General features: G+C 26.6%; 1 protein-coding gene across 2 annotated transcripts in view; it reads right to left on the bottom strand.

Annotated features, from left to right (window-relative positions):
* Positions 1-27,613, bottom strand: part of LOC135930021 (probable phosphorylase b kinase regulatory subunit alpha) — a 43,872-nt gene that overhangs the window by 3,477 nt on the left and 12,782 nt on the right. For both annotated transcript variants that reach the window (XM_065466788.1, XM_065466787.1), the window contains exons 4-26: positions 24,169-24,304; positions 23,040-23,122; positions 21,499-21,579; positions 21,027-21,125; positions 20,753-20,794; positions 20,573-20,677; positions 19,822-19,875; positions 18,726-18,848; positions 18,299-18,394; positions 17,731-17,838; positions 17,271-17,349; positions 15,836-15,970; positions 15,266-15,375; positions 14,968-15,112; positions 14,092-14,167; positions 13,792-13,886; positions 13,175-13,348; positions 12,629-12,778; positions 12,071-12,224; positions 11,568-11,646; positions 11,095-11,172; positions 7,203-7,361; positions 6,094-6,223 (exon numbers count right to left, since the gene is read on the bottom strand). In XM_065466788.1, coding sequence (XP_065322860.1) covers positions 6,094-6,223; positions 7,203-7,361; positions 11,095-11,172; positions 11,568-11,646; positions 12,071-12,224; positions 12,629-12,778; positions 13,175-13,348; positions 13,792-13,886; positions 14,092-14,167; positions 14,968-15,112; positions 15,266-15,375; positions 15,836-15,970; positions 17,271-17,349; positions 17,731-17,838; positions 18,299-18,394; positions 18,726-18,848; positions 19,822-19,875; positions 20,573-20,677; positions 20,753-20,794; positions 21,027-21,125; positions 21,499-21,579; positions 23,040-23,122; positions 24,169-24,304 — 2,491 coding nt within the window. The remainder of the gene's footprint in view (positions 1-6,093; positions 6,224-7,202; positions 7,362-11,094; positions 11,173-11,567; positions 11,647-12,070; positions 12,225-12,628; positions 12,779-13,174; positions 13,349-13,791; positions 13,887-14,091; positions 14,168-14,967; positions 15,113-15,265; positions 15,376-15,835; positions 15,971-17,270; positions 17,350-17,730; positions 17,839-18,298; positions 18,395-18,725; positions 18,849-19,821; positions 19,876-20,572; positions 20,678-20,752; positions 20,795-21,026; positions 21,126-21,498; positions 21,580-23,039; positions 23,123-24,168; positions 24,305-27,613) is intronic.

Raw genomic sequence — 27,613 nt, 5'->3', positions numbered from 1 at the left:
ATAATGATCCCAACCTCCTAACCCTGGGTCAAAAATGACCAATTTTCATTGTATAATTAAAGATTAGGATTAAATTGTTTGTCATTTTTGAAAACTTTTAACCAGAAATAAAATCCAAGAATTTCGAAAAAAATTAATATTTTGCTTTATTAATTAATAAACGGGCATTATATTTTTTAGAAATTGGATAGATGATACCCGCCAGTTTAACTGAATAAAAATTTTAAAATATTTCGGGCCAGGCTCGGTTTACAAAAATATATTTTAAAAAAATATTCGGAAAATATTTAAAAAAATAATGCAGGAAATATTTCAAGATGTGCGAGAATCTGTCATCCTAATAGGAGAACCCAAAAGCAATGTTTATCGGGAGAAATGATTTTGAAGTCAAAGATAATAGAGATCTCAAACCTTTTCCTATTCGACAAAAATTAGTTTTCGCGGCCTCAAACTCGACGGATTAACTTGAAACAACGACACATAAAGAGCCAACTAAATAATATTTGCCAATATATCATACAAATCTAAATTAAAGTTATTCTTAAGATCTTGATCTTTACAGGTCATGTATACCTATATCACAAAAATTGGAAAAAGACCTAAAGATTCCTTTTTCAGGAAATATTAAAGTAACATATCCAAAATTGAGCAAAGAAGGGGAGAACTATGACAAAAATTAAAATATCAGGAGAAAAAACAAAGTAATATATCCAAATTTGAGCAAAGGGGAAAACCATGTCAAAAATTAAAATAGTCAGATGGAGAAAAAAGTAACATATCCTTATTTGAGCAAGAAGGAGAAAACCATGACAAAAATTAAAATAGTAAGCAGGAAAAATAAAATAATAACCTTTGATAGACATTGTTGCCAATGATATCAATACTAACATAGACTGATGATTCATTCATTAAAACGCATTTAAAAGTGTGACATTAAAGTCTGCCATTGCTTTGACGAAATGTAAAAGGCATTTACACGAAATGATTTTCAATAGCCTCTACTTGAGCCAATTACGATGACTTAAATGTATGAACACCTTTAATATATGAGTCATCAATTCTAGATAAGTAATAATGTCTGTTTGTCACTCTTGCGCCACAATATTGAATGAGGTATTCGGAAATGCCTTCATTTATGCCAGTTTCGTTACTCATTCTGGCCTTTTAGTTGAGAATATGAGTCATTAAAGTCTATGGTGGTAAAAGGTTAAATTGGAATGTTTTCGTTACCCCCTATTCTGGCCACTTAAAAATCTAATCTATCGAGTCTACGTGAATGAGAACAAAAATTACTGTATTTAAAAATACAACAGAAATCAAGATAACTCCCGCAAGTTAGCGAATATCTATAAAATTATTTTACAAAATTCTAAATAAATTTATTTGCTAAAAATAATTTTGTGCATCAATGGTATTATATATATAATTAATGGGCGTGATGGCTAAGCAAGGATTTATAAATTCCTTTGCATGATGAAAATATCCTTCACAATCTTGAACTTATAGCTATAGATATAAATGGGGAAAAAATAATATATAAGTTTTAATATTACATATATTTTTTAGTCTTAATATTTTTACTTTTTAGATAAAAAGGTGTTAAATTAAAGTATTTCAAAATATATTTTAAAAAGTAAACAGATACCTCTAAAATAGTATATAGATATAGATACCTTTTATACAACTCTGATTTTACAAAAGAAAAAATTCTTTATTTAAAAAAAGTAAGGAAAAGAATATAATATTTAAAAAAAAATTTCTTTTATTTATTAAAAAAATAAGCATTTTTTTATTTGCTTCCCCAATACATATTTTTTAAACGTAAAATTACACAATATATTCGCAAGATTTTCTTTATTTATTAAAAAAAATAACCAATATTAAATTTGCTTCCCTCATGTGTAGTAAAAATAATAGTAATTTTTTATCGCAGTAAAATTAATATTAACATTTTTAGGTTATAAAAATAGTGTTGTTAAACGGCTCGTTTTGAGCCAATTTTTAAAAACGGCGAACTAAATATTTCATCCTGAGAAATAATATGCAAGCCTGAAGATTTTGCTCATGGAAGGAACAAAGGTCTATATATATATTATCGAAATCTCGATGCTTAGGCAATATTTTTCTGGCCAAAATATTGAGTTAGCAGTTTTCAAAAATAGGCTCAAAACGAGCCGTTTAAAACACTATATAAAAATTATATTAATTTTTTTAACGAAGTCAGATAACATATAATAAAGATTCTATTAAGTTTATTTAAGAATTTTGTAGAAAAAATTTAAAAGGAAGCAATGCTTCCCTTGCTTCTATGGAAGCTTCGTCACTGCTTCCAGCAATGCTGAATCCTCGTTCAGAAGAAGCACTAGTTGCAGGAATTGTCAATATTTTTATTGCTAATCTAATCTTGATAGCTTTGGCAAATCTCTTTCTTGTCGTTTCCACCAAAGTAGTTTTAAATATACAAAAAAGTTTATTTATTTTAAGAAAAAAGTTTTTATGATGCCAAAAAAGGACATTTTAATAATATCCAAAAAATTCATAAGAATAATTTTTTATTAATATCTACTTAAATGATTTAAAATTTTTATTTACCCACCCGTCAATTGTCTAAATTTTTTAACCCGCCCATAGTTTAAAACTTTTTTTAACCCGCCCGCCCGTTCTTAAATTTTTTTTGCCGGCCCGTTTAAATGGGCGGGTCGACCGAAACCCCGCCCAATGCAGACCTCTAATCCAAAGTGCCTATCTAGTGGCGTTTTTGGTATAAATAATAAGTTTATAATTGAAGTATTAAATATATTTTGTTTCATCGAAAAATGTAATAGGTCATCATCATTAAATTTACCTACACCCCATTAGATTTTGAAAGCTAACCTCGTCCCGCTCACTATAAAAAACACGTTAAAAATAATTGTTGTATGACAAATGAGCATTCTGGTTTTTATAAATTTTAATGATGTACAGGAATGCACACGCTACCCCAAAACAGGGAAGATATGGTCTGAATTAATGCTAGGAAGGATCATCAGACTTCGACTAGATATATTAAAAAATAAAATCTCGAAAAAAGAAAATTCAATACCTAAAAAAACATCCTAGCTAAAAGGAGAAAAATGTCCAGGGACTACATCTGCCATATATTATATTTCCTAGTGGGCCTGGGTTTTTGAAAAAAAGGACTTGGGCCTAAAATATTTAAATTTAAAATATTTAAAACAGTTGCTAACTTAAAAATATTATAAATTTTTTCTTCTAATAATAATAAATTTTAGTATTTTAAACAAATGATTTTCTAAACTAAATATATAAACACTGTTTATTTTCATTAAATACAATAGGTTAAATTTTTGGATATGGGCTTGAGGAAATTTTTTGAAATTTATTATAATCGTGGGAATTTTTTAAAATATTGTAATCTCCAAGAAAAAGGTGATTATTCCTTGTGTTCAAGAAATTATTTATTATTTAAAAATTTATTTTTTATTTTTTTACTTTCTTTTCTTTCGATATTATAGGATTGTATGCTATTTTTATTATTGATTTCTTTTAATGTATAAGAATTATAATGTTAATATTAAAGTTTAAATCGGTTTCGGATAATATTTATTTTTATGAATACGAGAAATCGACGGAAAAATCTATAAAGACTCAAAATCTTGAAATGATTATTATTATGTTTTAATTTTAAAATAAAACGAATAATATCTGTCAGTGTAAATTTATCTTACGTGAATTACCATATTTAATATAATAAGTAAATCATAATAACAATAATGATATCTATAATACAATATTATGCTGGAGATTAGTGTTGTTATCGACTTAGTTGAAAACGAAACCAAGTTTTGGGTGGAAAAATCGACCCGAAACTGATTTGTTTGAGTATGAACGAGTCGTGAATTCAAGTCGACTCGATTCGGGAATTCAAGTCGGCTCAAGTCGTGAACTCAAATCGACTCAGGTAATTAAGATTAAATTAAACGTAAGAGAGAGGCATCTTTGGCTAGAATATTATTAATTTACTTAGTTATATTAAAACAGGAGGAATGCCATTCAGGAAATTAGCTATTAATATCAGAGACCTGCAGGCCCGGCCCTAAGCTCGGCCCGGGCCGTATTTTAAATTTTTAAATATACCCGGGCCGGGCCTAAAAAATTTTTTTTTAAACATATCCGGGCCGGGCCTAAAAAATTTTTTTAAAATATATCCGGGCCGGGCCTAAAATTGTTAAACCCGGGCCGGGCCTTAATATTTTTTATAAAAATTTTTACATTATGAATTAATAGTTATAAGATTATATTATATTATAGTTATGATTAATATAATATTGGGTGATGGTTAACACTACCTAACAACCCACAGATCGATCTAATTATTAATTTCCTGCAAATTTATTCAAAGTATTAATATATTTTTTTATAATTCATATCTAAATTTTTACAACATATTTTACCAAAACAATCAAGGAATATCTTAAATAAGCCCCAATATTCAAGTATTATTAATATATTTTTTTATAATTCATATCTAAATTTTTAGAATATATTTTACCAAAACAATCAAATAAAGGAATATCACTTCTTAAAGTTTGTAATACCTTTCAAAGCGAAAAGGAGAAATAAAATTGATTTTACTTAATATAAAGCATTTTTTAATTGAAAAATTTGTTTTACACAAGTATCATTTTATTTCTCTTTTTCTCTGTCCCAAATTCAAGCAATTACGTATGTAGTCAGGGACAGATCGCAAAATGACGGAAAACTATATAAAAGATTATATTAAATTACAAGAGGCTCAGGAAGTAAATGAAATACCATCGACCAGTCAAATTACGACTGTTGTTAAACAAACTGAATCGTTTTATGACAAATGGGGCGATGGTAAATCTGGTAATATGTCAATACCCGATGATGAATATTATAATTACATAAATAATAGATAAAACATTTAAGGTGGATAATTTGTTAGAGTGGTGGGCGGCTCATCAAAGCGAATTTCCAATTTTAGCAAAATTGGCAATTCCTGCTTTAAGTGCAAGCTGTGAGCGGTATTTTTCCACTACTGGAAGAATTCTTGAAGAAAGAAGAAGTAATCTTCAACCTGAAAAGGTAGATATGCTTCTCTTTCTTCATGATAATTTGTGAATTTTTAATATCTTTCTTGAGTATAGGGTTTCGTCAATCATGCTGGTTTTTTACTTTGCAAACTGTCAAATATTTATTGCATTTATTATATTTACCTTGAGTCATGAAAGTATTTAATCCAACATTTTTCATTATTTTTTTTTACAATATTATATAATACAATTATCTTCTTTTGTTAAAAATTTATATTATAAAATAAATTATATTAATTTTGTGCAATTAGATTATATTTTCAAAATACTATTTATTATACATGCATTTTTTTAAATAGCGATTTATTTTTATTTTATAAATTAAATACAATATATTATATTCTCAAAATATTTTCCATTTTTATAAATTAAATATTAGTTTTATTTTTTTTAAATGTAATATAAAATATAGTATATGACAAATATTATTACCATTTTTATGAATATTAGTTTTATTTTTATAAATGCAATATAAAATATAGTATATGCTCAAAATATCCATTTTTATAAATAACAGTTTTATAAATTCAATATAATATTCTCAAAATATTAGCTTTTTACATGTATTTTTTAAATAATAAGCGATAATACTCGCTGAAAAATATGGTAAAATACCTCATAGGTGAATTTTTGTATATACCAAGTCGAATATAATTTAAAAAAATTCCGAGCCGGGCCTGAAATTTTTAAATCCGGGCCGGGCCGTAAAAATTTTTTTTAAAAATATCCGGGCCGGGCCTACAAAATTTAAAACAGGGCCGGGCCGTGCAAATGGTACCTCTGCAGGTCTCTGATTAATATAAAAAAAATTTATTTTTTGACTTTTGGATATATAAAAATATTAAATTAATAATTAACTTATGGCATACCAAAAAAAAATTTTTTTAAATTTTTGGCACTCTTTTTTGAGATATATTTAAATACATTTATCGGTATTGAAATATTTTCGCATTAATTGTAAATAATATTTTAGTACCTGAACAGTCCAAAACTCTGGCCAACTCTGAAGCCATAACTTGCAGAATCAGACCTGTCCTGAGTCTCAACATTTCCTTGAATAAATTTGGCTCAGTTATTATCATTATGGAAAGGTACACCAAAAGTTCCTATAGTTGTGAATACAATATAAGTTATATGAGGATTAATGATTATCTTTTTATGTAGCATAAATTGTTAAATGTAGTAGCATCGTTCGGGGGATGGGGCAGATAGGCCCAAGCTTCCAGTTAATTTATATTAAGTAAGCAAATATATTATGTATTAAGTAATCATCTTTGGATATAATAAAAGTCTGGAACAAGATCAGAGCAGAAACCTGGAAACCACTTTTAAAACCATTTATAAAAATTTCTAGAACCCGGTAATAACAAAAGTGCACGTAATTTATATATAATGTTTAAAAATGTTAAGTGATTAATTTTAGAGGGTTTATTTAATTGTTTAAATTTTTCTGTTGATTTTTATATAACAAAGTTTGCAACCAACCTTTAGAACCAAATTTAGGAACGGGAAACACACTTTTCAAAATTTTAGGAACCAGATAGAATGGGAGCCTTTTTTGATAATTTTTCTAAAAAGTGAGCCTCTCCACAAATTGGAAAAGAAAACGACGCCATTGGTTTAAAGTAATAATAAACTTCTTTGATAAACCTCTACGATTAAAACAACAAAAAAACAAAATCATTCCAAATAAATATTTTAAATTTTTTAACATTTCCAATAAAAAAATCAATGCTCCCTCGACTATCAAAACAAAGGCTAAAATATTTGATTTTAATTTCTATCGTATTTTATATTTATTTCTATACATAATCGAATTTTGAGCGCGTTATTTAAAAATATTTCCCCTAAAGATGGTGACAATATGAGATTTGGCCTAGCTCGTTTTTTATATTATTTTGAAGGCAAGATAGAATCAGGTTTTTATGATCAGCTACTTCCCGATCCTGCAAAAGGTAACAGAGTAGGCTCATTTGCAATAGAAGGAATTTTAGCCATGAATTTAGATAATTTAATTAAAACATTATAATTTATAAAAATTAACGTAGTGCTGGAGTATATATTTAAAAGAAATTAAAGTTTAACCTGAGTCAACATAGCGGTACTACTATCCCCACCGTAAACGTCATTAATGAGGTCTCTAATTTTATCTGGCGGTAAAGGGTGGGTAATTATTTTTTCCCTGGGCTCAGGTGGTAGACCCACGGTAACTTGTTTTTGATGAACCAATAAATCGGTTACAATCTGATATTATTATGTTTTTTTTTGAAAATGTGCAACAATAAGAAATATGATAAAAATATGGTTTGAAGATTAAATCTTGACATTGAAAAATAAAATTTAGCTTTTATTCAGAAGATTTAAATGTATCTGAGTTAATACTTTCAGAATTTAAATCTTGGTATGAAAGATAAACTCCAAGAAACCCATGGAAGCATTGTATACTTTAGAATACATTTATGAGCTTTATCCAAAGTTATTGAGATTTCTGTATATTAGTCAATAGCATAAATGAGAGTACGCTTTCTTCCGGAGAATAAAAACTTAACTCAGATAGGACATCAGAAAATCGATTGAATGGGTTAGAGATCTAATCCCCAATACAAAATAACTTATTGAAAAATTGTAACAATCGCAAAGAATATTAAATTTTCATATATGAACGATATTTTGATTAACTTTTTATAACATTATATTCGCTCTTAAATATTTTCATTTGTGTTCCAAATTGTCATTTTTAAAAATATGATAGATCTATTTAATTTTATATGATGAATAGTTCTAATAAATTTTAATGTTCCAATTTTTTTAAATAAATATTTAAAAATCACCCCCCCCCCCCCCACCATCTTCCCTGTTGAAAATTCCAGGCCACACGTCTAGAAGGAGGGGTAGATAATATCAAATTTAATTTAATAAATGACATGCATGTTTTTTTGGTAGTTTGAAAAATAATGTTATAGTATTTTGCGAAGAATAAAACTCTCTCAATTTAATTGTGAAGAATTAAAATATATGTCACAATGGATATACAATGATAACATTTTCCTATTTTTTGAAGAAATTCTATGATACAGCTGTAGTATTTTCAATATAATTTATTTCCTTTACATTCTTATTTTTTTTTATCATGCAGAACTTTTTTAAATATTATTTCTATTTCCTCTAGGTTTCTCTTGTTTTGCGGAATTCTGATATGAAATTGATATAAATTTAATGTCATCGGTTATTGATAACTCTTAATTTGTTTTATGTTAAATCTTTAAATTTCATCACTTTTATGTTTTTCCTGTAACAACTAGGGTAGTCAAAAAGTTCCAATTCCCTAATTAAAGATTTAATAAATATGTTTTTATATGAAGTAATTCTTGAAATATAATGTTAGAAGTATTGAAATATATTTTTCTTCTATTCGTTATCGTATCGCTTTCTTTTTCTATTCATCTATTATATTCATAATAAATATAATAATGAAAATAAACATTTTAGAAAAATACAAATATAACAATAAACAATTCAATACATAACATTTATCTCCAAATTGGTTTCGTTCGTAATTTTTTCGGATATTGATCTTGACTTGTAGTTTCTAACTTTTGTGATATTTCCTTCAGTTTCTTAAATTGTATTATTTTCCTCCCTCTCTTTTAGGTTTATTTCATCTATATTGTTTACTATCACTTCGGTTCTCTCTTCTACTTCGTAATCTTCAGTTAATATATTTTCGGTTCCTTTCCTATTCAGTATGACGTATAATCGTTCTACCCTCTATACTTACTTCATATCGTAGTGATCCGAGTATGCTTTTAATAATGGCTTTTCCCCATTTTTTCCTATATTATTGTAAATGCGCGACAACACTTCTTCATTTGTTTCAAATTTTTGAGTGTATTATTCTAACTTCTCCTTTGTTCTCCCGTTCGAATATTTGGTCTCCTCTAGTTTAATTTTTAATAGTACTTCGGCGAGACTTTGTTCATTTTCTGCCCCTGGTGTATTTAGGTAATTATAGAGAAAAATAGCTAAACTAGTTTCTAAATCCCCTGGTTGCTTTTATTCATGCTCTGTTTAAAGGTTCGAACTAAACGTTCAGTCATGCCGTTAGTTTAAGGATGGTATGGACTTCCGTGCACTAATTTTATTCCGTTTTTTTCGCAAAAATCATTATATTCTTTACTGCTGAATTGTGGCCCGTTATCAAAAACGATTATCCAAATCTGGCAAAGATATTTTTTAATATTTTTATCGTGATTTCGGTTGTAGTACTAGTCACGGGAACTATTTCTGACCAACGACTGCTAGCATCTATCCCTACCAACCAATAATGATTTTGAAATGGTCCAGCATCATCAATATGTACTCGGTGCTATGCTTTTAATGGTTTTGGCCAATTTTAAATTGACGTCTTTTGAGGCATATCGTGTTGTTCCTGGCATCCACTACATTTTTCGACCCATGTTTCTATATCTTGGTTTATATTAGGCTACATCACGTATTGTTTTGATCTCATTTTCATTTTTACCATTCCAATATCTATTTGATGTATCATGTCTAACACGATGTTTCGGTATTGTTGTGGTATTATAATCATTTTAGTTCTCCAGAGTAAACAACCTCTCTCTGTTGTAATTTCCTCTCTCCTCTGGCTATACTCCTTTAAACATGTATCATAGTTTATTTGCCATCCGTCTATTGTATATCTGTATACTTTAGAGAGTATATCATCTTGCATTTTTTTTCTTTCAATCTCATTTGTATTTAAAGGTGTTTGTTCTCCCATCTGTATTTGATTTAATGTTTCTTCTTTTGATATTGTGGTTCCCTGTATAGGTAATAGAGATAGCATATCAGCATTGACTAGTTGTCGACTATTTTTGAATTCTATTTAATATTGGTAACCTGCTAATAATAAATCCCATCTTTGTATTTTGGCAGTAGATGTTGTTGGCAGGGACCCGGAGTGAACCTTAACGAACCGTTAAACCATTATAAACCGTTATAAATATCTGAACCATAACCGTAACCGATATAATTATTTTTTGAAGGAGTAAAAAGAACCTTTATAAAAAGCTGTTAAACCGGTTTAAACCAGTTCAGTTTTTATATTTTAGAAATAGAAATAATTTGAATATCGAGAATTATATAAACTTGCTCTTAAAGTACTGGCGTTCCCTGGGCTTTTTCAGGGCTAAAATTTGTGTTATAGTCACAACGAACAAAAAGGAAACCATTTATATTAGAAAATATATTACTTATACTTTCAAATAATATATTTAAAAATGAGTTATTCTGAATCTTATATATTTTTTTTTATATATAATTCATAGATGCTTATAATAAAAATAAATTAGAAGATGGTGTTGCTTCAATAAAAAAATTTCTAACCGGAATGAACTTTATAATTAGAACCGAACCAAACCTTTATAAATTTCTTCTTAAGAACCGTAACCTTAACGTAACCATTATATTTTTTTACATACTGAACCGTAACCAAACTGAACCATTATAAATAACGGTTTGGGTCCCTGGTTGTTGGTATATCTTTTCTTGGATTTAATGGCTTGTGGTCTGCTTGTAATGTGAACTTTTTCCGATATATAAATTCTTTGAATTTTGTAACCCAATGATATTTAGATTAACTTTTTAAGTTATTATAAAATGTTTAATTTTATATTTTATTGTGATTTACATACCATAGCTATAACATTTTTTAACCGTATTATATTCGTTCTTAATATTTTGAATTTTCCAATATTTAATTATTAGGGTTCGAAATTATCATATTTCCAAATATGATTGGTTCTAATAAATTTTATATGATTATTAGTTCTAATAAATTTTTAATGTTCCAAAAAAAATCATTTCAATATAAATTACCCCCCCCCCCCCCCCGTAGAAAATTCCTGGCTAAGCGACTAATTGTTTTAAATCTTGTAAAAATCTCTAAAAAAATTTTTGTAAAATTTAAAAATTATACCTTGGATAAATTGTCAACTCTTTTTTTCAAGAGGCCAGCTGCATGCCTGACAAGCCACCATTGCTTGGCGTGACAAGCCTTAAATAAAAATCACAAAATGCTAAAATAAAATTAACTTTTCATAATCAAAAAATTATATAATCAAGTCATTGCATTATATTATGTTAATGGGAAAATCTGACAAAAAGATATGACATAAATACCCCAATTTTGACAAAATATTTTCAAATATGTGGAAAGTGAATTTTAAACAGTAGGTGAAGTTAATCTTACCTTTGAAAATAATAAATTAAGAATATTTTTGCCCAGTAGCATGTTAGAGTTTTTACCCAAATCATGACAAAACAAAATTAAAAAAAAAACTATGGAAGGGAGTTGCTGTAAAAAAATATATTTATATCTATCTATAATTGGAAATCAAACAATAAATAGTTTTGAAATAAAAAGAAAATTGATAAAAAAAATTTTCAAACCTTGTCATAGAGTTCTTGCAAAAGATCTAATACAGTAATGTTGTTATTCTCCTCAACGTTAACCACCCATTCTGGACCCCTTATTACCAACATAAAATGATATGATTTATATTTTTAATATATATTTTACCTTGTAGATATAAGCTGTTAAACCAAATTACTGATTGGCGTTCTCAAATAGACCCTAATTTAAGATTTAAAAAAAAAATAAATTCACTTATCTCTCCGTCATGTCTATAATGGTGCGAAGCGACGCTCAAAACCTTTTGATTTAACAATGCCTTAATAGTATAGCGATCAAAATTTCTTAAAAATAGGTATAAAATTTGAAAATAAATATAATTTTACCTAATTGATACATTTTAAGTTTTAACAAAATATAGTAATCACTATATTCTAAAGTCAAATAGCCCTTTCCTTCTAAATTTTTTCAATAATATTTAAATATAAGCAGTTTTAATTAGAAGGGAGAAATAAAACCCAATTTTAAAAAAAAATTTCACTTCGTAATATAGAGATAATGGATGATGTCTGCTTGCTCGTTGAGAGAATCGGTTTGGACTAACATTTTGATGAGTTCGTTAGTGTCTACTTTGTGGTAGGAGCTACTTTCGACATCTTTGTTCCATTCAGTAAAATGGTCGTAGTGGGTATCAGCTTTTCCAAAAAAATGCGAACATAGAAAAAATTATTATACTCCCAATTCCATTAATTTCCATCTATCACATTGTATGCGAGATATCAATTCGACATCGGCCAAAACTTCAAATCTTGGCACAAAATTTAATACTACTGGACTTTAAAATTCGTCCTTGCTATGAGCTTGATAAATTCTCAAAGTGAAATCATTCCTCTTTTGAGCATTTCAATATTTTAATTTTTTCAAAAAACTAGCAAAATTAATTTAGATTCTAGTTTTTTTTTAGAGAGACTAAACATTATTACTATTTTAAAAATTTCTCTTCCCATCGACACTTGTTATATTTGTGTAACTGTTGATATTTTAGATACCACGGAAGCTCAAATTAAATAAAATTTTTTTCTCTTCTCTATTAATTTACAAGGGGACGGATGAAGAACTTGATGAGTCAAGCTTGATAAATCAAGTGTTTTGGACTCTTTTTCGACACTTAACGTGTTCGTGGTGGGAATAACTTGTTTTTTGGCGGTTTCTTTCATATCCTTAAGATGAGCTCGAACCTTTAGTAAATCTGAGAAAATAATAATATTTTTTGAGATGTTATATTTTGTCCATAAAAGATTTAGCGTTATGACTGTATATGGTTAAGAAAAGTTGGTTAATAAATTTAATATTCTGGGTCGACAAAAAAAATAAGGTTTATTAAATAAAATTAAGGCAAAAAATATAGAGAAATTTTAAAAATTAATAAAATAATCTTGTAAAATAAACCGACACAATATATATTAAATATTTATAATTCAGCAATACCATATGCAATGAATATTGATAAGATTTTAAAATCAATGAAAATAGCAATATAAATAATTCCTAAATATTAAAAAAAAATAATATAATATTAATTAAAATAACATGATTAGAATTTACGTAATAATTTTACTGAGTGAATAGTAGTGTGTTAAATAACCTGGGTTCGTTTGTTCCAGTGATATTGATTTAGTCCTCTTAACCAAGCCCTTACAAAATTGCGTATACCGTCTCATATTGGCCCAATGCATTTTGCTATTTTTATGGATGGCGGGGGATAACTGAGGCTTAGTTATCTTAGCCTGTCCCAGTATGTGATTAAGCGAATGCGATTCTTGGCGGTTAAGTTTATGTTTTTATCAAATATTAAAATACCGAAAAATGTTTAAATCGATGATGTTATCGAAAATTAATTAATTCTTATAGAAATATATAAGGGAGATAAATAGTAGTGACTCTTATGTAATTATTATTTTTTACATAATTTTATCGCCCAATACGCATGCTTTTGCTTAATTTTAAGCAACGAGCCTTCATTTAAATCATGATAATAATTATTGTAGTCCATCATTTTGCCTAACTTATCTAAAGTTTTAATTAATATTATTTAATTAAAATATAAGCTTAATTATTTTAAATAATTATGCAATAAGATTAAAGGAGGCGGAAGAGCACGAGTCTTTGATGCTATAAGCGTTTTTTTAAAATATAAGACACATTAATTATCGATAACATAAGTAAAAAAATATTATCAAAAATATAGTTATTTATAAATACCAGATGATTTTCTCTCTTCTATATTATCAGTTAGCCATGAGATATTGGTTATACATGAAGTGCTCAGGAAATCGTTTAAATAACCGATTTGAACCCTTTATTCAAATGTTGATTTAAATATTATGATATTCTAACAATTGTAAATAAAATTTAGTAGTAAACAAGGGGGGGGGATTAAAATCAAAATCTAATATGATTTTCATAAAACCTTATCATATCAATGTCTAATGTTCATATGGTAGACAAAATAAATCCTTAACTTTTACTCATTAATATATTTAATTTTTTTTTGAATATTACCTAACACCGCCAAGGTATCCATCTTTGACCTTACAAAGTGTAGTTATTATCGATTTATATATTTTCCCGTTATCATCTGTTGAGTGTGTTATGTTTAAAAAGTTAAAAAAAAATTCTCACTAATAGAAAAATATATAGGGGAATGGACAATAAAAATGAAAATGTCACAGTTTACAAGTAAAAATTAATTAGAGCCCTACATAGGGTACATTTTTTAAAGTTTCATTTATTCTTTTTTTCTTTAAACTAAAAAAAGAATCATTCTTTATTGCTTTAAACTAAAAAAAGAATCATTCTTTATTGCTTTAATCGATGAAATTATATGAATCATATGAAAATATTATAAATTATTTGTAATCGTAATAAGAATTATTCGCTAGCATTCAAGATGTTACTTATGGATTTTTTTTACTATTTATCATTTTTTAAATATAATAATCCATTTTTTCACTTTTTAAAATATTTAAAAAAAACAAATTTCGAATAAAATAAAGGTTTTTTATAATTCGTACAATAAGAAATTAATCGATTTAGTATTTGTCAACCTAGTCTTATCCGAGAATTTTTTATCTGATCGACCACCCTATTTTTTTCAAAGATCCGAATTGAGTCCGAACCGAGAAAAAATTTTAAAGTATAATATTAGACTGAAAAGAAAATATGATTAAGGGGAAGCAAAATAAATTTTTGGTGTATTTCCTTTAAAGGAGTATTTATAAAAGATATCAGTAACATAAAATAATTTAAATGGCGCCGGCTTATCCGCATTAAGTCGGATCAGATCGTATTAAGATGGGTATATAAAAGGCTTTAATAAGAACATTATTAATGTTCAGGATGTAATAATGAATAAATGAATATGAAATGTATCCTTACCTACACTAGCCTTTTGTAAATGCAATAACATGGTAGGTCTTCCAACTTCTTTCCACGAATTTGAGAGCATACCAAGCAACATTTTAAACATGTCAACGTATAAGTCCTGGTCCGATGCCATGTAGAATTCAGATTGATCCAAATACTTGTATTTAAAATATTATTCGTTATTCGAGTAAAATTACAAAAAAATTAATATATTATTATTTCCAAATATTTGTTATCTTTTGTTAAATTTTGAAAGTTTTCTTAAATTTATATTTTTGATTCGATTAGTAAAATGTGTGATGATGATTACATGAGAAGTAAATGCCAATAATCGTTCTTCTAGTGTGTATAATTTACAAGTAGATAGTAGAAAGGTTTCGTTTAATGGTCTACCAGATAAATGCAATTTTTTATTGACACCTAATAATAATATATATACAAAATATATTAAATTACTTTATATTATTCAACATCATAAATAAAAATTTAATGAGAATTTTTGAGTGTCACAAAAGAATAGCAAAATTGCTTTAAGTATCATATTTCATATTTGTTCTATAAATATCTATTTAAAACATGCAATAATCAAATTTAAATTAATTAATATTTAAATATATAATTGTCAAATATTTGAAAAATTTATATGAAAATAATTTAATAAAATAAAAAAATATGAAACTTTACATAAACATAGTTTATCATAAAATAGAAGGTTCCTGTAAAAACCAGGTCAAAATATATACAGATTTTTTTTGTTGTAACAATTAAAATCTCCCAGTATATGACTTGAGGGTATCCTCCTCTTACCACGTATTTATACGGTTTACCCCAACCAGATATTCGTAAAGAAAGTATCAAAATTATATATAAACCCAATAACCTAGATAGCTGTAAATTTTAGTGAGGACCAATGAAGGATGCACTTCGATAGGATATATCTCTTGACTCGTTTGAACTGGAATGTCTAGCTCTTTTAATTCGCTCTTCATATGATCGTCTCCAGCTATAACTACAACTATTTTAAAATTTCAAAAGAAATAATTCAAAAAAAAGAGCTATGGGTAAGGAAAAGAATTGCAAATATTTCATGTAAAGGGTGATTGAGTTCTAATTCTAATTTGGTTCAAAATTGAGTTAAAGTTTGTGTTGGTAAATTGTTACACTCATGGCGACTACAAAATAATGTTTAGCCAAAAAATCACCTAGGCAAAAAAAGCGTTTCACAACTTGAGTCGTAAAAGATAACTTATTCCTAGAAGATTGGCCAAAAAAATACGCATCTTAAAGCTGAGTCATAACGCTTCATGCCTCAGCTAGTCTCGGTAAACTTCAAGCGTAACAATGTCTCATCACTAGTCAGGGTCCAAGATATAACCTTAAAAGTCCCCATCACCATTGAAAAAATAATTTTTAATATGATTTTATTTTCATATAATAAACTACATTGATTAATGATTTTTTAGAGTTAGAATCCTATAATAATATTATTATATAATTTCCATGCTTATGTTAATCCAACTTTTAAAGTTGGTAGATTTATATCCATATTATTTGAAAAATTATTTTATTTTTTTAAAATATTTTGATTTGCATTGTAACATTTTAGTATCATAAATTTTTACCTTACTTTGCATGTCTGAATCGCATTAACATTCTTTTTTCCCTTTATGAGAAAAATATAATAATAATAGATATTAGCGATTAATTGTTCATTCAGGCGCACTTTAAACAATTCTCTTCGCGACTCTTTTATTGCTAATCTCAGGAATAATGATGACATCGAATTATGTTTACTAACCATAGGCGGGCTACACTTGATTTAAATGTACATAAACTTCATAACAAAGACATCATGAAAAGTGCTTTAGACCTGTATGGGTATCGGAGGAGACCATTTCTTTCACCGCCAATTTAAATCAACAAGCTATAACTGCAACTGGTACGTTGCAATATATTTCTAAATAAAACATAAAATTAAACTATCGCCAATTCTTCGGGAGGCAACAATTTAGGCTTTGGCCGATCCATTTAAAATTCAACAATTATCAGTTTTTAAACAACTAAATTTATTTTATGTTTTGTCTAAGACAGTCTATTTTTTATATAGGGAGAAAATTTGAGAGATATGCAACGTAAAGCAAAAATTTATAAAGATAATAAAAAATATTATTATGTATAAAACACATTATACGGAAATAAAACTTATTAATTATAAAGATATAGATTAGGTAAGCTACAAACATGCCAATTTAAAAAATTGGATTAACATGAGCTTGCAAATCATATAAAATAAATATAAAACAATTGTATCAGACCTTGTACAACAAGTTCGGGCCTTTGTTCTATGTTGAGGCGACGATTCAAAGGATCAATCTCACCCACAGCTATGTAACTCTTTATTATATTGAAGAAATTAATATAAACAATTATTTTTTAAAAAGAAGTAATTTAGTATTCTTTGCTTTTAATTTAATTTTTTATTTTTTTAAATTTTTATGACACACTTTAAGTGTTATTAATCCATAAATTTCCCATCGCCGTTAAGTGATTAGCCTTCAGATTAATTTAAAATAACTCATTTATTCTATACCAGCGAAGCAGGAATAACTCCATTCTTTTTAATAAGTAAATATTCTTTGCATTCGAAGAATAAATTATAAACTTAAATACAAACCAATAATTATACAATTAAGAAAAATTTATATTTAACTATTAATATAAAAGTGCTTACAATAATAATTAAAATAAACATGCATTTAAAACATTATTATAAACTTCCATCAAAAGGCAACTGATGATATAAAGAGATTGACCAATCAGCGAAGGCAATTTACCTTTGGGCACTCGATCTTGGCTATGTGGGCATTGGTGTTCAAGGGGAACCTACAAATTTAAAAAATCATATAAAATTAGAGAAAAATAATACTAGTATTGTGCCGGGAAGATGAAACCCCCCTCCCTCCCTCCACTGCAAAAGGTTAATTTTTTTCAAATCATATTAAAAAACTATAAGTATATTAATAAACTAGTATATTTATATTAATACTTTGTAAATGAAAAATTTATTGTTCAGAAGTATTTATAGGAGAGATATGAGGAGGTTGACTTAAATAAGAGGGCATAATCTTATAACAAGGAAAGTTCATAGCTAAATTTGTTTTTTGGATGAAAAGAAACTAAAAAGTACATTTTATCAATATCAATCGTTATGAAAGTAGAAGTAATAAAAGAGAAGATGTGAGAGAGTTTGCTAAGCTAGTTTGGAATTTGGAAAGAAAAAAACACGGAATTTAACGATGAACACTGATAGATAAATATAAAAAAAACAACTTAAATGAAGTACTTTTTCCAAAGGAACAGAATATAGTTCAGGCATAATTTTGACTCCATCGCTCCGATGTATCATCACTTTTTCCAAAATTCCGTCATAATACTCGAGCTTTAAAATAATGTATAAAAAAATTTTTGATCATTTGTATCAATAAAAAGTAGAATTAGATATTTATTTTATTATTTATTCATTTCCTTCTATCTTTCCTTCAATCAGATTTTATTAAATTATATTACAAATACACAAAATAATTAAATTAAATTTATCTCGTTAAACGGATTTTTTTGAATAAACTTTGATGCCAGCCACCTCTTTTAATTCAGTTGCTGATTAAGGGATTAACACGGGAATTTCTCTTCTACTTCTACTTCAACATATATAATATACATAATATATACATTATGTATGTAAAAATTTCCAATTCTCAAAATTTATATACTCGTTCTTGATTTTTCTGGAATACAGCATCGATTTTCATTAAGGCGAAGAACATGGGCCATTCGCATTCGATGTTCTCAAAAGTTTTCAATTCGTAAGGTTCGTAATATTGCCTGGACGCGTCCTATTATTTTTTTTAATGAATAAGTAAATGATCATTTTTAATTAATATATTTTTTTTGAACATTTCTAATTAAAAAAGGACAATTTAGCAAACTGTCCAAATAATAAGCGCTAACAATGCCAATGTCTTAAATATATCCGAGAACTGATAATTTATAAACCTCTTTTAAAAAAAATAACCATTTAAAATCGTTCTAATTTATTGATGAAAGATATAATTTGACTCAAATGGTAGAAACAAATTTTCGGGATTAAAAATTATGATTTGTTATCAGTCAGGCCTAGAATTTATAACTTGGTATCGGCTAAAAATCGACTCATAGGTGTGCACCAAAGAAAATATGCTAAACACTGCGCGAGTTAATTTATTTTTGTTTTCTTTAAAATTATGCTTTATTTTCAAAAAAAAAACTAAGGGGCTTTAATATAAAATGACCTGGTTATAAATATGCAATCTCGGAATTAGTACAATATAGTAAATTTTTAGTGCATAACCATCTAGGAATATTAATAAAACTTTAAAATAAGTCATCAACCAAAAAATATTTTAAGGAGTCGGTATCGGCAAATGAAATTAGACTGTTTTCGCCGATCCGATCCTAAACAAATTTCCGATTTGATCCTAAAATTTTTTTTTGATTGGCCGATTCTAATGCCTTCTAATAATAATCTTGTCTTATAACGAGTTTTAATGTTAAATCAATATTCCAAGATGTTAATGCATAAAAAAATAGGTATAGCCCTAAAGAAACAAATGCTGAGGTGATAATGTTAGACTAAAAACGAGGATTAGCCATTTTCTAGAAAATTGGTTAAATGGGCAAATATCCAACTATAATAGAAAGCCGGGAATGCAATTTTCAAGTTTTCAAAATTTAAACTGGACATGAATGTATAAAAATTTTTTTATCTTGTATTGTGCAATAATATTTAATATAAATTTATTAGATAGCGGAAAGAAAAACAAATAAAACCTCTATAGCTGTGCAGTACCCATCTCTGAGAAATCTTTTAAAACCGTATCTACCCTAATAAATATTTTTTAAATCAAAATAAGGTTATTAAATATTGACATAAAGTGCAGATCGAAACATAAAGACTAGACTAGATCGCGGTTCGGAAAATACTGGTCAGTCAGTCGGTCCGGATTCTGTCCTATATCATTTTCAAAAAGATTTTAAGCTCGTTTTTCTTTGCTTAATTTTGTTTTGCATAATATAAATTAGAAGCTTTAATCGTTCGTCTGATATGAATGAAGTGGACAAGTTATCATTTTTACATTATATTATGCAAGAAAATTTGTTTAGTCAAATTATCGCATGTTATTTTGAAGTAAAGAAAATTGCGTAGGAAATAGTTTTGGAAAAATAACATCTTAAAAATAATCTCATTAGGAAAAATAAATATATTATTTAAAATAATATAGAATTTAAGAAATGTAAAATAATTTGATTTGAATTATGATGTGTAAAATTTTTTATATAGTTGTTTAAGTCAATAGTATATGATAACACCCAGACTAACATTTAAATGTCTATCAATACAAATCAGCTGATGGCACATTTTGACTTTCCATATAAATAATTTACATTGAAATTTTATAAACACTTTATAATTATCTGGGAAACAAAAATGGCATGTTGCCAGCTGATTTATATTTAACGACGCTTCTAAAATGCATTTTGATGAATGAATAGTATCTACGCCATTGGTTCAAATATATACTTGCAATTTTTCGATGATAACTTGTTTGGTGTGTTTAACGAGGCTAATACTGTCAATGGCAAAAGCTGGATATCCTATTAAGAACAATATGGCAGAGTCAACTTCCTAATTTAATGTTACATGTTATTTTGATTTTAAAGGAATGAGAATCCATAAAACATAATTTTAAAAAAAAGTTACTTTGGAATTAGATTCACGGGGCAGCATGGATTCTAAAACTATCTAAAATATAATAAATCAAATTGATTAAAAATTTTGAATTATTTCCATTTAAATTTCTCGCGGAGTGCCAAGTCGTTAATGCAAATTATTAATAAAAATCTAATCGTATCAGATCGAAAATAAAAAGCTATATTATTATCCATATAATTAGTATATTATACTTGTTAGAATAATCCAAAGTTTATCTTTACGGATAATAATAAGCTTAAAAATGATAAAATATAATTCATACTTCGCATTGTTGTGATTCACCTGCCACGCAATGTATAATTGAACTATTGCCCCCGGCGGCTCCAAAAAGATCTAACTCATTTAAACTGTCTAAAGCTGCCTAAGTATTATACATACAAAAAGATAGCTAATATAAATTTTCCTATTAAGAAAAAAAATAACATTTAAGCCGTGTCTTGGTTCGTCTTATTTCTAAACAGTAGTCTGTTTACCGTCTCATCTAAAAGACTAAAAAGAAAGAGTATAATTAGATTGACCCAGGTAACGCATCTTTGTGAGTCTTTCCAAACCAAAATATTTATTTAAAAAAAACCAAAATAGAGTGTCCATGAACTGGGCTAAACAGAAATAGACTTAAAAAAATAAGACGAACCAGGACAAGACATTAATATTTAAATGTAATTTAAAAACTAATTCTTGTGACAACCATATATAAAATGCATTTCATATAAATAAATTTAAAAAAAAATTACTTTAGCCATTCCTATAGAACTGGAGTTAAGTTCTGGCAAACCCTGATTAGTTTTTTGCCCTCTTTCCCATATACCGTAATCCTAATTAAAAAAATATTTTAATTGGTTCTAATATTATAAACATTAAGAAATTTGAAGGTGACCATCTGGTGGGTGCTAAACTAATGTATACAAAATTAATCAAAATAGTTTCAATCAGAGATGTGCAAAGCCCGGCCCCTTAAGAATTTTGCATAAGTTCGCCAGGGCCCGAATTTTTTTGACCAGTTTAGGCTGTTAATAAATATCAAAGAGTGCGGTCATGCAAGTTAAAATTTTACTAAAAATCCGGCCTAGCCCGTTAAATTTTTTTTACTAATTTTCAGGTGATCACATTTTTATTGTCTATATCTAAATCTATATATTGAATATTCGGAATTGTTATAATTAACTTGTTTAAATTTTTATGAATTTGCTTTTTTATTGTTTCATTAATTTATCAAAAAGAGATTCCTTTATATAATGAATGAAAAAGGAATCAAATAATTTATTCAAAATGGGTGGGTTAGCTAATCAAATTTAAATGGGTAATTGGTTAGGTAATTCGAACATGGGCAAAGGTTAAAAATTTAAAATTGATGGCTATCCACCCATTGCAAAATACTCTCCCCTAAGGGGTATAGGATTTTCTGATAGAAGGAAACCACTTTTAGGCAGATTTTTCAGAAATTAATTTTATTGGAGGTCTTTAGGACCACTTATTGCAGGCTTTTAGCTATTTTATATTTATACCAAAATAATTTTGGGGGTTTACTTATTTTTTTATAAGCTTTTTTCTAAAAATTTTGAATTACAATTCTTCTCTATATTTTATATATATACATACATACATTTTTTGGAGAGGAAGGTGTGATGAAGGGGGGAGGGAGGGTTTTATGAGGGAAATTTTTATTAGCTTAAAATGATATTTACGAGAACAGACAAATTTTCGATGGGGGAATCCCCCCTCCCGGTTACTCGCTTAACCCCACCCCTGTTTGAGGTTAATGGCTTTTCTTAAATATTATTAATGTTAATTAAGATTACAATTTATTGAATTCACTCTTTTGGGCACTAATGCTGTCTATCGCTATTGCTAAAATTTTATAATGATGAACAGTTTGAAAAGATGTTAATATTTTTATTTCATTAATAGCAAACAGTATTATATATTTTGTAAAAATTTTTGAAAAAAAACAATAAATAATAGGGTATTAAATTTTAAAAACTTTTTTGAAATTAAAATAAAACAATATAATTATAGGGTGATACAAACCAAAAAATGAGAGGAGAGATGAGAGAGGAAAGGAGATTAATATTGAAATTGAGAATATAAAATGTAATGAAGTATATAAATATTAGCTAGAAATTTAAAAAATTATTTCTTTTTGTTTGGCCTGACCCGAATATTTATTTAAAAAATTTGCCTGGCCAAGTAGAAATTTGCAGATCTTTAGTTTTAATATTTCGCAAAGTATTAAGGATTTTATAGTAATATAAACAAGTTATTAATTTTTTTATACAGCTGTTCTATAGGCTTCTTCAATATAAAAGACCATATTTTGAATGAAAGAGACTTCGTCCAAGTTAAATATAAGTTGAAGACCTAGATTTATGTTTTATTAAATAGAGTATAATACATATAAGTCCGTAGATATATGAATCTTGATACAGATTCTTTATAAAAATGTCTCTTAGATACAAATTCAAGTATCTTATTAAAAATATCCCAAAATATATAAGGTATAATACTTGAATATTTACTTAATAAGTGTAGCTTGTTACGATACTTTTTATGAAAGAAAAATTGATATCATCCTTATACACAAGCCACCAAATAAACCTTTCCAGAAGAACTATCCCAAATTTTCAAATTTTTCAAATGATAAAAGACATAATATTTCGACGACTATAATAAAGTATTCCTCTTATATTATATTATTATAATTGAAAACAAAGAGACATTAACAAAAATTTTTTTTAAAACAAATACAATCAACAAATCGATATTACCCAAATATTATAATCTTTATACCATATTATTGTATCCAAAGAGGCAATTCAAAATGTTGGATAGTGAAATAAATAAATATATTTTATTCTATACAGTAAAATATGATGATTGTTTTAATAAAATGATTAATACATATTGACAAGTAATCATAAAATTAAATTGTCTAATTTACAAACAACAGTTAAGTTTGGCATGCCAAAATATAAAATAATAAGTTATAACATAGTTAAAAAGGAAAGAAAAACAACAAAGAGAATGCAAGAATCCACAGAAAAAAAGAAAGTGTCTTATATAAAGATATGAGTATGTATTATATTAAAAATTTCACGGTCTCAACTCTGTATACAGTATTATGACGAATAGGGCTAGCAAACAAAAAAGAATTTGAGTTTTTGTTTTGAATTTTCAAAAAAACTTGAATTTTTTGAACATGAAAATTTTACAACCAAAATTAACAATTTAAAACAAAAAAAATAATTTTAAAAATTAAAAATCTAACTGCATTATTTGTCTTTTTCCTAGCTCTATCTATATCCCACTTAATATTTATATATTTAATTTTAATAAATCCCATAAAAATTGAATGGGCAAGGCATTTTATTAATCATATTTGAGAAAGCTCTAATAGTTAACAATACCTGAAGCCGTCATTTGGGCTAAAATAAGAAGATACAAAGATATTGCATCGATTTGAAGATGACCCCACTGGAAATCTTGAACTATAGTGTTCATTGTGTGAGCGTTAAACTTTGCATGGAATGAATCTTTAGTGCTCTAAGAGAAATCATATATATATATAGTAAATTATAATATAAACAATTTATTTAACTATCACTATCATTTTAATCACTTTTCTCCTATATAAATAGACAAACCCCGACAACAATTATTTAAAGAGTAAATCTGAAGAGAAAGAGGTCGGTCTGCCCAATTTTATTTTTTAAAAAATCTCGTATGGGGTTTTCAAAGTTCCTGAGGGATTTTCTTGATAATTCTTGTAAAAAATTATATGGTATTGTCACATAAAATTTACTGATGTAAATCATAAAATTGATAAAATTTAAGTCATATTAAAAACAAAAGTAAAAAAAATATTCAATTTAGTTATCAGTTTAAATTCAATAAATGGATAAAATTAATTTCCACAATAATATATTCATATTCAACTTCAGATTGGAGGACTCTAATTTGAGGTGTTTAATGCTCAAAACCTGAAATTTCAAATAATTTTTTTTTATTAGGAGAGATATATTTGTATTCCTTCTTTAAAGTAGGGTATGAAATGATTATTAGAAAATGCACAATATTCACATTATAAATTATAATTTTTAAAAATGTTTTATTGAAACTGTAAAATATTTATAAATTTTTTAATTGAAAAAATTAAGGAATTTTATTCATAAATAATAAAATATAGTCATTTTTAAGCATAATGTTCCCTTTTAATTGTCCTATTCGATAACTGAAATTACTAAATATTATTTGTCTAATTTAGCTAGAAATAAAATCTGTAAAATAAATCAAGTTTAATGTTGGCATTAGAATTAAACTAGATAGTCAAATCCTCCAAAAGTGTAAATAAGTTAGTCTGCCATAATAAAGACGATATTGAAAAGCATTTGTCTAAATTTTTCAATGGTGGACCTTGATGTATGTAAACTTTAATAAATGAATCGTAATTCTAGGTTAGTATTAGTACTGATGTCATTGATCAAATCACCTCATACCTACTAAATATATTTAATTTTGAAATGGTAGGTTCTCTCCTATAAATTTATTTTATTTTATATGCATCAATTTATACTGTCACCTCCATAGGTGCAACCAGGATTTAGCGAGGAGGTGGGAGCGAATAGGTGGGGTTTTCCGCCATAAATTTTACTGAGTCATTAGGTCTACTTTCTGTCGACCTTTGGCTATATTCAATTTTAAAAAAAATAACTTTGGGTTTCACCTTATTTTAAATAAAAATTGAATTAATACTTTTTAAAATATATCAAATTACTTATTTTCCTTTCGAATTCTTCTTTCAAGTTATAATTAAATAAATTTTTTGAAGAGAAAGTGGTGGGGATGCGTAGGCGGGAATTTTTTAAGCTTAAAATGATATTTAAGAAAATAGGGAAATTTGCGATGGCGGGGGGAATTCCCTTCATGGTTAAGCTGCCTCTTCTCTTTTTTTACAATTTAAGTAACAGCAATATTTCTGATCAATTATTAATATAGTTTTATTTGTAATAGATCTGCCCAAAGTGAGCGAACGTGAATTACATGGAGGCCCGCCCTCCATATAATTATGCCAATTTTTTCAGGGTACCTTTTGCAAAAATAATTAAAATATAGACAAAGCATTATTAAAATTTCTTTTATTATTCCTTTTGTTATTTTAATAATTTTTGCAAATATTATAATTTTATATGAATGGGTTTGGATTTAATCGTCAATATGTTTCATTAAATCATCACAACACTGTATGCTTCTTTTGATTCATAGATAAAAAGGAAATGTGAATAATGATATAATCGAAATATAATCATTGAAATAATTGTTATTATGATAAATAATTTTAATATTTATCTATTTTTTTTAATTTATAATTCTCATTCAATTCGAATTGAAATGAGAAAATTTAGCAGGATGATTTATAAAATAAACATCACTTTTCAAAAATTCAATTTAAGATCGGAATCGGATCGACCGATAAGTGATATCAAGACCGTTCATTTTCAGTTATTATATACTTACAGTTTACGTTACCTTCTTGTGGGTATTAGTAGTTAATTATTATTTTAAAAAATTTGTGATAATTTCAAACTGTGGATTAGCACTACTTTTGTATAAAACTTAATAATAATTGATGGAAATTCAAAATAATTGTAATTTAATAAAAATACCTTTTTTAAAAGGATTATGTACTCAAGTATATATACCGCCCTCTATTTTATTAAAATATATTTGTATTTATAATTTAAAGGTCAGCAAATTTTTGGAGGTATTAAATTCGAATAACATCTGTTATAAATTTAAATTATCTTAATCATTTTTAAAACATATTTTTAAAGTTAGTAATAGTTGATAATACCGTAATTTAATTTTATATTCATATAAATTTATAATAGACCTGGATAGTTTCATATAATTTTTTTTACTAAATTTTAATGAATATATTATTTAATATAAACAAGAGCAGTTAGTTACTTTAGTTGGATATTTTGCAATATTCTATGAAAATTAAAAGTTGTCAAGCATTTTACTTTTAAATTAAAAATTTGATTATTTATTATATTATTCATACTTGATCTGATATTGTTAATATAAATTACTTTTATTTTTAATAAAATGATAAATTATAGTTAAATTAGATAAAAAAATTTTTACTAAAAGAGCTAGATAACTATTCAAACGCTTTAAAACCGATTTCAAAAAATGGTTTGTAATGATATATTTAACTATTTCGGATAAAAAATAAGAAAAATAAGTATATAAAAAAACATATTGTAAAATTATAACAAACCTGGATATATATAAAATTAAATCTTTCTAAAAAAGCAATGACTAAAAAAAAAATTAAGAATGGTTAAAAATAGATGATTAAAGAAACTAAACTAATAATTTTCAAAAAAAGGTAAAGGGTTATCCAAGTAAGTGGTGGATGCTCAGGAGATCGACAGATCTCTAAGGGGAAGAACGAATAAAAAAAATAAAAATAAGATAAAATTTAAAAGTAAAAAAAACCCATTTTTTCATAAAAAAAAGTATTATCTTAAGAATTAACCTTAAAATTGGTTTTAATTTAGGATATCTTTATTCATATAAAATTTTATTAATATTTCGTTTGCACGTTTTTTTTTTAAAAAAAATCAAAATTATTTAGGACAGTGCGGGTTTTCTATAATTTTGAACCCAATGGATATTTAAAATTTTAATAAATTTATGGCCCGAATATAATTTTTAAAATTTTGTTATTTTTAAATACAAATAAATAAAATAGGCTATAATTTCGTTTAAAAGTTTCATATCTAAAATTTTATCGAACGATAAAATAGAGTAATCATGAGCCCAATTATTATGGGAGACCAGTTT

This window comes from Gordionus sp. m RMFG-2023, chromosome 5, assembly GCF_954871325.1.
Source record: "Gordionus sp. m RMFG-2023 chromosome 5, tfGorSpeb1-WG-v2, whole genome shotgun sequence".
In the NCBI taxonomy this organism is placed as follows: domain Eukaryota; kingdom Metazoa; phylum Nematomorpha; class Gordioida; order Chordodea; family Parachordodidae; genus Gordionus; species Gordionus sp. m RMFG-2023.
Note: the sequence above shows the minus strand (reverse complement) of the source record. Positions and strands in the feature narration are given on the sequence as shown.